This window comes from Pelodiscus sinensis, chromosome 9 (genome assembly GCF_049634645.1).
Source record: "Pelodiscus sinensis isolate JC-2024 chromosome 9, ASM4963464v1, whole genome shotgun sequence".
Classification (NCBI taxonomy): domain Eukaryota; kingdom Metazoa; phylum Chordata; order Testudines; family Trionychidae; genus Pelodiscus; species Pelodiscus sinensis.
In genome coordinates this window covers 32753876-32765853 of record NC_134719.1, presented here as the reverse complement: position 1 = coordinate 32765853, position 11978 = coordinate 32753876, and the positions used below count along the sequence as shown (strand labels likewise).

Sequence of the window (11978 nt, the reverse complement as noted above, 5' to 3'; positions counted from 1 at the left end):
CCTAGGTCAGAAAAAGATCAACTGTAGCCTGAGATAAGAACTGTTTAGGATAAGATTTGAATTTCTTAATGTATTATAATTAGCTAGTATCTTTTGCTTAACTTCGACCATTTTCAAAGTTTCCTGGGTGATGTCAAGGCTTCAATCCTCCCAGAGCAGAGTTGTTTCAGTGTCTGTGTTGCTCTACAGGGGTGTGGGTGGTTACCAGCAACTCAGTGCCTTGGTTTGGCGAAACGAGAGCTTCTGGCCCAGCAGGATAGAGTGATGAGGAACCCACAGGGCAGGAAGGTGGGCATCAGTAGCTTGATTAGCACACGGGGGGGGGGGCAGACAGGGGGGAATTCTGTGATCCAACTCATCACGCTTCTCTACTTCATAGACAAAGAGAGGATGAATTAATTTGTTTGAAACACTCAACCCACAGTAATGGGGATACATATGTATGTACCTAGATAGTCAGAAACCCCACTTCAGTATTTAGCACTTGTCTTATGATTGCCATGAAAGCCAAGAGATCATGAGTTAATCTAAGGGGCTGTTCATTCAGACATTCAAGTTGGCCAGAACAATCAGTCTCTGCAATGATCACCCCAGAAAGGAACTCTGCCAGCCCATCCAAGGCTTTGAAGTGCAATGGGATGAACAATCTCCCAGTATAACAGCCCGTTTTAATCCTATTTCAGAACTTCCACAAAATGGGACACATTTGAGCAAGTCCAGATCTGAAAAAGTAGGCTTGCATTTATATTGGTACAACAATTACGGTCATGCCCACCTGCCTTTATTTTCCCTGAATTCAAACAGCCAACTCTACTTGACAGAAGATACTTGGGCCAACAGCAGGTCAGACAATCTCCGAAATATATGTATTCGGGGACTTTGTTAATGACCAAATCTTCCATTTTTTTTTTTTGGTCTCAACCACCACTTTCCTTATTTGGCAAAATAATAGTAAAATTATCTTTAAACCAACACCTGCTCACCTTTTCACTACAGGCTGTATCAGTGGGCTAGAAACTCCAACCCAGTCTGTATCATATAAATTATCTTAGTTTCCACCATAACTAGTTTCCTCCCTCTTCCGTGCCCTTGTACCTATATTCACAACCCTCTCCATCATATAAATATGGCAGTGAAACTGCTACATATTAACAGTTTGTTAATATGCTTGGATAATTTGGTTCAAGAGGATTAGATCAAAGTATATTAACTGTTAAAGCATGTCACAAGGGTCCACAAAGACACAGCAGGCTAGCACAAGGTATAGTCACACTCCTGCTGGATAGAATTGTATTCAGAATGTGCACACAATTGCTATGTTAATCACTGAACTGCAAATGAAATAAGTTTGCAAACTGGGTTTATGCTTGAATTGTTTTAAACATTTCCCAGAACACTGAAAAACATCAATTTTTCCTACTATTTATTTACAGAAAATAAGAACACCAATGTTTCTAAAACATTTTATTGCTACAAACTGGTACATTTTATCACAAAAAGCTACAAAGCATGTTTATAACATGTACACTACTATATAGTGTACAATACAGTCCAAAACCAGCCACACTTATAGCACAATTTTTCAGTTTATGCATCTGTAGCCATATGGGGTCAATATTATGAGCTGCGTAATATGTTATGTTACAGCACTTTGACTATTTACCCTCAAACTACCTTCCTCAAGTGGTTAGAACAAACACTAATAACGTATCCAATTTTCAAGACCAAAAAAGAGGAAGCTTAAAAATATACAACACAAAATGTTTTAATCAGCTCTAACAATTCGGTTGCCATAAAAGCTAAACTAAAATTGTCTTGATATCATTTTAAATAAATGGGAAACATATAGAAATTATATAAACAAGTACTCCACATAATGGAATGCATGCACAGGGTAGGGATGTTACACAATTTTCATCTGCGAAACTATTACAAATTCTTACATTTAGCTGCTTTAGAACAGAAATAAAAAGCTGTTTTTCAACTTGAATTTTTTTCATTTTTCACACATTTAGTTATCTTCAGTTTGGTCAAGGGTGAAGTCAGTTTGTTCTTCTGTTTCTTCCTCTTCCTCCTCCTCCTCTTCCTCTTCAGCAGGCTCAGCCTTTTCTTCTGCTTCTTCCTCCTCTTCTTCCTCCTCCTCCTCTTCTTCTGCTTGCTGATCCTGAGATTGACCAGTATTTTCAAAAGGATTTTCACCCTAAAACAGAGAGATCAAATTGTTCCAACATTTTGAAATCTAAGACAACAGATATAAATCCTTGATTTTATTTAGCAAAAACATGCACCGTCGGGTCATGTAAAAGGAAAAGCTGCTGAAATAATGTCAGACTTTGTTACACTATTACTGAGGCAACACATGAATATTAAAACATGGATTTTAGAGGTTCACGATGGGCTACTTCTAATTTTTATATTATACTCACACACACCACACAAGTATAAAATGAGTTACAGAAGTACAAATCTGTAAGTGTTAAAAATCATGATCTCAATATTTGGCTCTAATGAAATGAGAACTAGCACTTAACAGTTTGAGCTGCTGCAGACTGTCAGCACCAAAGTAAAATGCAGGACAATGTAGCACTCCTGCATTTTGCTTCAGCTACCCCAGACTAACACGGCTATATTTCTAGCACCAAAGTGTTACGGATGCAGATCAAACCTCAGTATCACTTCAGTATTAACATCACAATAGATAAAACTACATGCTTAAAACTTCACACACGAACAAACAAACAAAAACCAATTCTTCATGTAGCTCCAGCAGTTCTGCTTCCTGGATTAAAGGGTGCATGTGAAAAAACTAGTTTCTGTCTGCCTTCTCTTATTCACATGAAGGCTAAATCTACACTAGCACTTTACAGTGCTGTAGCTTTCTGGCTGGTGGTGTGAGAACACCCCCTTCCCGCCCAAGCACAGTAAATTACAGAGCTGTAAAGCACCAGCGTGAACCAAGCTACAGTGCAGGCCACTCGCCTCCTGGAGACGTTTACACAGAGTGCTGGGAGACCTCTCTCCCAGTGCTGGTAGCATGGCCACACTTTTAAGTGTAGACAAAGCCTAAGTCAGTCTATTCATTCTCAATACAATAGTTTTATTTCATAAAGGCAAAATTAAAACCAAGTTAAACCCAGGATTATAAACCTTTTAACTGGTCACTGAAATTGACTGCTCTGAAATTCATGCTCTTCATTATCCTTAGCAAACCAAATAGCAGCAAGCAGATTTCAAAGACAGAAGTTTATTTTTTTAATAGGTTAATCATTCCAGTAGTCACCAACCAGTAGATGGGGATGTACTGGTAGATCTTGGAGCCTCTGAGGGTGATTCTGACTGGTTTGGCCAACAGGATATCAAGCGCAGCACTTCAGCTGCCACTCCCCCCACTGCTGTGCATCTCCTGCCCTTTGCCTTGGAGCTGTGCCTCTCCCCCAGGATCCTCCTGCCCCTCTTCCACCATTTATCCTATCTCCACAGAAAGGGGGGGAAGGTTGAGGGCAGGGAAGGGGGCTCACAACAGGGCCTGGAATGGAAGGAGTTTGCTGGCTGCTTTTGAAAGTGGTACAGAGCGCCTGCACCACCACTTAGGAGCCACCTGAGGTAAGCAGTGTCCATCTCAAATCAGCTCCAAACCCATGCTCCAGACTTGAAACCCTTCCTGCACCTCAAGCCCCTGCCCTAGCCCTGAGCCCCCTGGACCCAAACTTCCTTACAGAGCCAGTACCCTGAACCCCCACCTGCACCCCAACTCCCTACCCCACGCTCAACTCAGAGCCCCCTTCACACTCCAAATCCCTTAGCCCAAAACCAGAGCCTGTGCCCCAACCCTCTGCCCCTGCCTGATGAAAGGGAGAGAGGAAGGGAGGACGGAGTGAGCAGGGTCCTCCTTGGAGAAGGAGCACAAAGGAGGCGGGAAAAGAGTGTCTGGGTTTGAGGTAGATCTTACATTGCACTTAAACTGAAAAGGTGATCTTGTGGTTAAAAAGGCTGGAGACCATTGGATTAGACAAAACATAAATTTTCTCCTCAATGCTTTCCCTGTTTAGTAGGGACATTCAATACATTTTTGTTTTTGCTGTACTCCTTTAACAATAAGCAGCAAAAACAATGGAATGTAGACAACTGTTTCACACAAGCTACTAATTAAAGCGAAACTAATTTTCCAAGAGTATTCCTTAAAGATGATCTGAAAAGGAAAAAAATATTAGGCTCCTCTTTTTTACTTATGCTGTATAAAGAAAGCCATATAAGTTTGGAGTTTATTTTTAAGATGTTTTCCAAGCATCACAGTGCATCGTTCAGCATCAACTTAAGAAGGATTTCAGAAGCATAGCCATGTTAGTCTGTTTCAGCAAAAACAAGGAGACTGGGGTTGTTAAACAAATTTGTTAGTGTTTAAAGTGCCACCAGACTCCTTGTTGTTTTAACTTAGGAGGACCATAATACCAGGCCAGAATGGAACTTGATAATCTCAATATTTCTAAAGTTAAAAAAGCAACAGCAATCTGGATTTATGCTATCTTTTGAGACAGATACTCTCACACAGCCTGAAAACCAAGGTTACTTAACCTTACGAAAACTGCAGTTCAAGATACATTTGCCCACACAGTTCACAATGCAGACACATGCACATAAGGCAGGAGTGTGCAATACTTTTTGATGGGAGCAACTCCAAGAATTCGTTAAGTGGTCAAGGGTCGCACTCTTCCATGATATTAATGATGAGGGTGCAAGGTCTGGGATGGAGGTAGGTGCAGAAGGGAGCTTGGGGTATGGGATTATGGTGCAAAAGAGGATGTGGAATCTTGGAAGAATTTGGGTGAAGGAAGTGGCTGTGACCAGTGTTCTCTCTAAGATTTTCCATTCATGCACGGAATGCGTTTTGTCTTGTGCACTAATACTGAGATCATGTGTGCTTGTTCGGATGTGTGCCACCATTGCATCTACCAGTTACTAACAATGGAAGAAAGAATACTAAAACAACCTTTCCCCAGTCGGAAAGAATAAAAGAGCTGTTAAATCAGAACTTTCACCCAAGCATCCTTATTATTATGGTATGGCTGACGCTAAGTGCCAATGTACTGTATTATGCCATCAGTTTCAGATAGGGTAAAAAGACATCATCACCACCCCCTCCACACCCCGCCTTACACACACACACCTGCAAAGTTTGAACATAAAGCTGTCTTTCTTAAAGATCTGTGCTGCACTGCTACAGTAATAAATAGTGGTGCTAACCCCAAAGCAATCAAACCTCAGAAGAAGAACTAGTAGGAGAAGCAGGCAGGGAAGGGGACATGTGTTTACATTGTTGTTTCCATTAACATTTGAGGGCCAGCTCAACACATTTTAGGGATTAAGTTTCAAAGCAAAACTGGCACTGGACAGGACACAGAGGCAGCAGGGTCCCTGCCCCCAAGGAACTTAGAACATCTGTCGATTATGATTTATTTTTGCTACCAGCCTCCCTTGTATCTCCCAGCCCCAACTGTCTGTCTCCATGTCCCAATCTCTCTGGCCCTGAGTCAAAGGGTGAGCTGGCAGCTGCTGCCTCTGGGGAGTATCTGTGGGAGGGGTCAGACAAAGTCAAGGCAAGAAGCCAGCAATTACAGACTGGTAAGTATAACATCAGTACCGAGCAAATTAGTTGAAACTATACTAAAGAATAAAATTATCAGACATATAGATGAACATAATTTGTTGGGGGAAGTCAATATGGTTTCTGTAAAGGGAAATCATGCCTTACTAGAGTTCTTTGAGGAGGTCAGCAAGGGGAATCCAGTGGTTATAATATACTTTGTTTTCCAGAAAGAATTTGACAAGGTCCCTCGCCAAAGGCTCTTAAGTAAAATAAGCTATGTAGGGATGTAAGCGACTAAACAGACTAGTCAATTAGCTGTGGCAGTTGAAGCAATTTTGTGAGGCTATCCCAGGCATCAGACACAGTGAGAGTGTCTGAATATTATAGGAACTGGTTACAGGAGAGGCACCCCCCAGAGCTGGAAGAGCTAAGAATACCCCCAGGTGTGGGACTGGGAGCAGATCAATCCCTAGCAATGAGGAATTCAGAAAAAGTCATCTGTGGACTTTTACAGGCCTGTTCTACAGCTAATAATGTCCCATGATGGACTTTGTCAACAGAGAGTCCTGACAAACTGTACATACTATTTGTAGTGATACTTGCAATCAGTTCAGTCACAGTGACACTTGCAATCAGTTCAGTCATTGATGGACCTGGTATTCCTGAGACCTGTGGGATTTTGTACAGTTACAGAACTGTAAACCAAATTCTTGCAGGGAAAAAATACTGATGGGTTTGAAGTCATTTCCCTAAAGGTATAGGACTTGTGAATCGAGTTTCACACATCCAGTGTACAAACTGCTCTCAATGACCCTGCTCTCCATTGTGCACAATATCAGAGAACTGAAAGCAATTCAACAAAGTTCAATTGGCAACAAAGTCAATATCTGGAATGATGCAGTGACACATGAAGATGGCAGAGTCTTTGCTTTGTTGCTCTTTATTCAATCGGTCAGGACTCCTAATTAGAATTTGAAGCTTGTAGCACTAGAAGACTTCCTGAAATAGTTTTTTTGGTTTAACTTTAATCAACTATTCTACCATGATTTTCTGGTATCTCATTGATATCAGGAGACATAGAAAAGTCTAACCCTGACATATGGGAGGAATTTCAAAAAGGAAATGTTGGTTTTTAAAACCAAAGAGTGTCAGTTTCCTTCTGTGCACTAGGTTCAGAGTGAGTCCTGGAGCATGAAAAAACAGAGCAACGAAAGTAAGTACTTGGGTAGCTGCCAGAATAACAGCATCCAAATGCTTTTTTTGGTTTTCCTGACAATCTCGACAAATTCACTACATATTGAACACAACATTAGGTATGGCTAGGGTGACTTCTAAACTCATTGGGTGCTGTTAAATATCAAACAGAGGCAATTTAAAAGCTCTAGGATGAGCTCACTCACACTGGCAACCCATTCAGGTATGAAGGACTAGAGCTCATTAATATGATAAAAGCAGTTTTCATTGATCAGCCAGATGGTTACTTTGGGCCATGACTTAAATGAAGTCTTCAAAAGCAAAGGAATTATCCAAGACCCCATCAATTTGAGGGCTCCAATCAAGAAGAACATACTAAACTTGCTTGAACACAAAGGAAAAAAAAGTCAGAGTGAAGGTGGCAGGGACTACTACAGAGCTAACCACAGACCAATCATTGTTTTGTTGTCTTCACCCTGCCCACCTTTCAGTGTGATGTTGATCTAAGTGAAACTCTGGGAAAGTACATTTAAAAGTGATGAAAAAAATACATATATATCTAAAGAATAGCAAACTAATAATTATCTTGCATGGTCTTCTGTCAGCAACTATTGACATGACCAGTAAATTGTACCAGTAGATGCCTTTCAGCATAGCAATCAAGATGGTATAACTGAGGTACCAGGTCTTAACAAACCAGAAACTGTTAATATAAGAATGGCCATACTGCGTCAGGCCAAAGGTCCATCTAGCCCAGTATCCTGTCTTGTGACAGTGGCCAAAGCCAGATATCCCAGGGGGAATTAACAGACCAGGTCATCATCAAGTGATCCATTCTCTGCCAGAATCTAGGAATGGGTGACAAAGAGTCAATTGAACACTTCCTTATGAGGCTACAGAGAAAATATTGGACCTATGACAAAGTCTATTTCATGTTTAACGCATACAGAGGAATCTATTAAAAAATATAACCAGAAAAAAAAAGAGACTCTGTGGTATTGTACCTTTCTAACAGAAAAATCCTGGACTCTAAGAACATCTCCAATATCACAATGTCTCAATCACATGAACGATGAGTTAACACAGGCCTGGGCAAAATACCCTCCATAGGCCGGATCCAGCCCACCAAGCCGCCAGATCCAACCTACAGACACAGAGGGGAGCCTCAGGCAGATCCCTGCCTGCTCCCCTAATGAGAAAAGCTGCTGTGGGGCTGTTTGAACAGATGTGAGCTTGGGAGGAGGAGTAGACACTTCATGCACAGCTCCCACCCCCAGCACAATCCCATTGGATGGTTCCCATTCAATGGGAGTTCCTGCAAAGCATCTCCCCCCCGCCCGCTTTCCCTCAGGTTCTTAGCTGTTCAAAAACCACATAGTCCCTGCAGCCAGTGCAGGAGCAGGGTAGCCAAGGAGTCTGCTTGAGTCTGCTGTTGGCCAGGAGTCAATCAAGTAAGTCTTCCAACCAGAGCCTGCCTCTGGCACTCCGACCCCTCTTGTTCCCCACCCCCACATAACCCAAACCCACTACTCCTCCTGCCCCATAATTCTCTGCCTCAGGACACAGCCCACTCCTGTCTTAGGCCATGACCCAAACTCTCTGCCCCCGTCCTCTACACGACCCAAACACTGTCCTCCCCCATGCCACCATATCCCCTACCAGATCCTGCACCCCATCTCCTGCTCCAGGTCACAGCCCAAACCCCTACACCCTCTTCTGCACCCTAATCCAGGTTACAACTACCTCTTTTATCCAAACTCCCTCCCAGGCCCCACACCTCTTCCATTAATATGGCCACTTTCAAAATTCATGGAGTGGCCCTGCCATAAAAAAATTATTGCTCACCCCTGAGTTAGCCACATACATTGCAGGAAAAACACTCCATCATATGAAGAACTGTCTTATCTCTTGTCATAATGAAGCTGCGGCCTAGCACCGTTTGTTGGAGTTTCTTTGTACTTTGATGTGGAGACTGACACAAATTGTCTTGCATGCCATCAATGACACAGAGAAAAGTGCTACTAAACTTCAGATTTTGGCACAAAAGGCTGATGTTCTAGTGTCATTGTTAAATGCCAGCCAACACTTCAACAAGATTCTGGCTTTGTGCTTTCCAGTGGGGAACAGAATTGATGTATAACCCTCATTTGGCTCATTGCAGGGTTTCCATTCTTTCAGGACATGGCAGTACTGGAAAATTGGCTGGAAAGACCAAATTATTTTAATGGAAGGCATTGGATTCAGCCTGAGAAAGCTCTCCTTGTTGTGAAGGTGCTCAGAATGGCTGAGACCGTCACTGACCAATGCATTGGAGATATTCATTAGTGTGACGTGTATCTAGCAGCAGTGCCCTAGATGGAGACAACATTGATGCCTGCTTTGCTTTCAGTCTTGTATATCAAGCCTAACTTTCCTAAGATTACCAAAGAGAATTATCTCTTACGTAAGCAATGCACCCATGTTAAAGTATAACAAAACATTGATTTTAAAATATTTGGTCTTGAATATATATCAATACAATTGTTTTACATTTGTCATGTTTGGCACCATAGTGTTTGTGAGCGAATGGGTTTTCCAATTATACCAACCTCAACCCATTTCTAATGATAGCAAATAAACGAAATTTCCACAAATCAGAAGACCTAAAGCTGGGCCCCAAGATACGGTGCCCCTATCTTGCCACAGAAGGCAACACCACTGATCGGATTCTGTAGATTTTTATGAATTGGCTTACACCTCTAATATTATGATTCTGTAGTTTTTTATTAATCAAATTACACATCCCTTACCAACTTTTTATAGTCTAAAAAACTTTTTACTATTGGTATGAATTCCCTTTGTAAGATCCAACTCTGCTTGGTTTGGCAATTCTCACTTTATTCCTAAACTTTCTCATCTTCAAAAGATAATTTTCCTTGATGATCCATCCTCATTTTCCATTACTTGTAGGCTTTTTTCTTTTCCATAACCACCTGTTTGAGATGCTGGCTCATCTAGGTTGGTCTGCAATCCCTATGAATTTCTTCCCCTTTCTTGGGAAGCAGACTTCAGATAGCTTCTGCAACTCTGACAAAGTAATTTCAATCCTCACTCACATTCAGATCTTTGACTTCTTCAGTCTAGTCCACTTCTCTAAACTCCCTTAATTTTTTAAAGCTAGTCCATGGATTGGGGTGGTTTAGAAGACGTTAGAGGAGACAAACTTCAACTGAGATTAGCATCAATTGGGGTTGTAGAAAGAACAGGATGAAACCATTTACAAGATCAGAGGTGACACTATCATTTTTCCACTCATATCTTACCTTGACATATAGCTCATATCGTGCCTTCACTATTGGATTATTCAAGATGCTGGTAGCAGTCAAGACACTCTCCCTTTTTATTTGTTCTCTGTATGCCTATGAAATAAATGTAATTGTAAGTATTACAACCTGATCCATTTAAACAGTCACATGATACAAATTTAATTCATGCTATATTGGTTAGAAGCTACTTACATTAGGGGCCAACACATTTACTTGTCAAAGCAGAAACACTAAATTTTAGCATCAAAGGCCCAACCTACATAACTGAAGTCACAAGAACATAACATAAGAACATAAGAATGGCCGTAGTGGGTCAGACCAAAGGACCATCTAGCCCAGTAGGCGCTGACCACTTTTCTTTTATTAGTTTTAAACCTGCTACCCATTAATTTCATTTGGTGTCCTCTAGTTCTTCTATTAGGTACAATACAGCTGTATTTGTATGTGGAAGAATGGACTTGTTCATGGCTTTAGCCTTGCCTAGGGACACTCTCATCTATATTACAAACTACAACCATGTACCTGGTTTCTCTGATTTTATTGATTGCAAATTTAAAGTTACATTGGCTCCTAATGCAAAATGCAATTCTGTGAGATACCATTTTCATATGAGAACAGGTTTCCTTGTATATCATTTTCTACAATTTGTTATATTAATACGCAAAATCTCAATAAATATACAATGGACAAGGGATGTCCAAACTACTGCAGATTTATGTTATTCTCCAAATCCCAACAAACCAGCTGCCACCATTTTTCTAATCATCCTCCTCTTTCAACCATTTGCTTGAATAGATTAATTAAATTAAAAATGCACCATTTTAAGTTGCAATAGAAAGTTGGTTTCTGCATATCACTACTGCTTCTTAACTCTTTTAATTCTTTCTACATAAAACTCTTCCCTCTGATTTTAAAAAAGGGATTAAGAATCAGAAGAAACACCGGGGATTTAATCAACAGTGAGGTGACATGAATGTTGTATATATGGAACCTGGAATGGAAATGACAGCAGCACCACCTAAAATATATGAATGTAGTATTTTCACTAGTTTTACATTAAAGTCTGGTGCAGACAGGAAATGAACTATTAGTTCAATATCACTATAATTACCTAAATCAATACTCTAACCTCCTATTTAAAAAGTTAAGTAACTATTATTTCACAAATTCCTTTCAATTACCTCATGCATTCAACCAAGAACAGTATTAGTATTCCTGAATATTTAAGCACAGTAAGTTTTCTTTACCTGTATTAAGGAATTTAATAGAGAAGTCTGTCACCACTGATTTTCTTCTGATCTTTGGTGGCAGCTATCAAGAACCTTATACATTTAGAAAAAACTAAAGTCTCCCTGTAACTACAAATCACAAACTTAGCCTTCTCATTAGCCAGCCTACGCTGTTACTCCTCATCAGATGTTCAGTATCAAAGCTTAAGATTCTAATGTTGAAAAGGAAACCTGCATTATATTTTCTGTTCAGATTAGACTGTACCTTCGGCATTTCACAGAACAAGTAATTACAAACTGAGCATTAAGTATCTATCTAATCTAAATCTTACTTGTTTCCCCTTTGTGTGATCAGGAGATTTCAAGTGCTGTTGAACAGAACTGTGTAGTGCAGGAACATACACACTGCAAGCACTGCAATGAACAGTCTCAACTTTCATCATGTGGTCATCAGCAGTAACACCTAGCAAAGAAAACAAGACATTACCACAACGGTGAGGCTCTATTTGTCTGTATCAGACAATCCATACACAAGCAAGCATTTACAAATATCAACTCATGCTAATTACATTTGCCAAAGATACTGCTTAACTGAAAGAAATCATAAAAATATTCCTGGACAAATAAATCAAACTCAGTTTAATGCTTCAAATATATGATTTATTT

The 11978-nt window shown here is 40.4% G+C and overlaps 1 protein-coding gene across 1 annotated transcript in view; it reads right to left on the bottom strand.

The window, feature by feature from the left end:
- Positions 1-1449: 1449 nt before the first annotated feature.
- The window catches only part of ZNF326 (zinc finger protein 326), a 27385-nt gene continuing 16856 nt past the window's right edge, over positions 1450-11978 (bottom strand). Inside the window, exons 8-10 of the mRNA XM_075936453.1 lie at positions 11645-11775; positions 10081-10176; positions 1450-2200 (exon numbers count right to left, since the gene is read on the bottom strand). Of these exons, the coding sequence (XP_075792568.1) occupies positions 2012-2200; positions 10081-10176; positions 11645-11775 (416 nt within the window). The 3' untranslated portion in view covers positions 1450-2011. The remainder of the gene's footprint in view (positions 2201-10080; positions 10177-11644; positions 11776-11978) is intronic.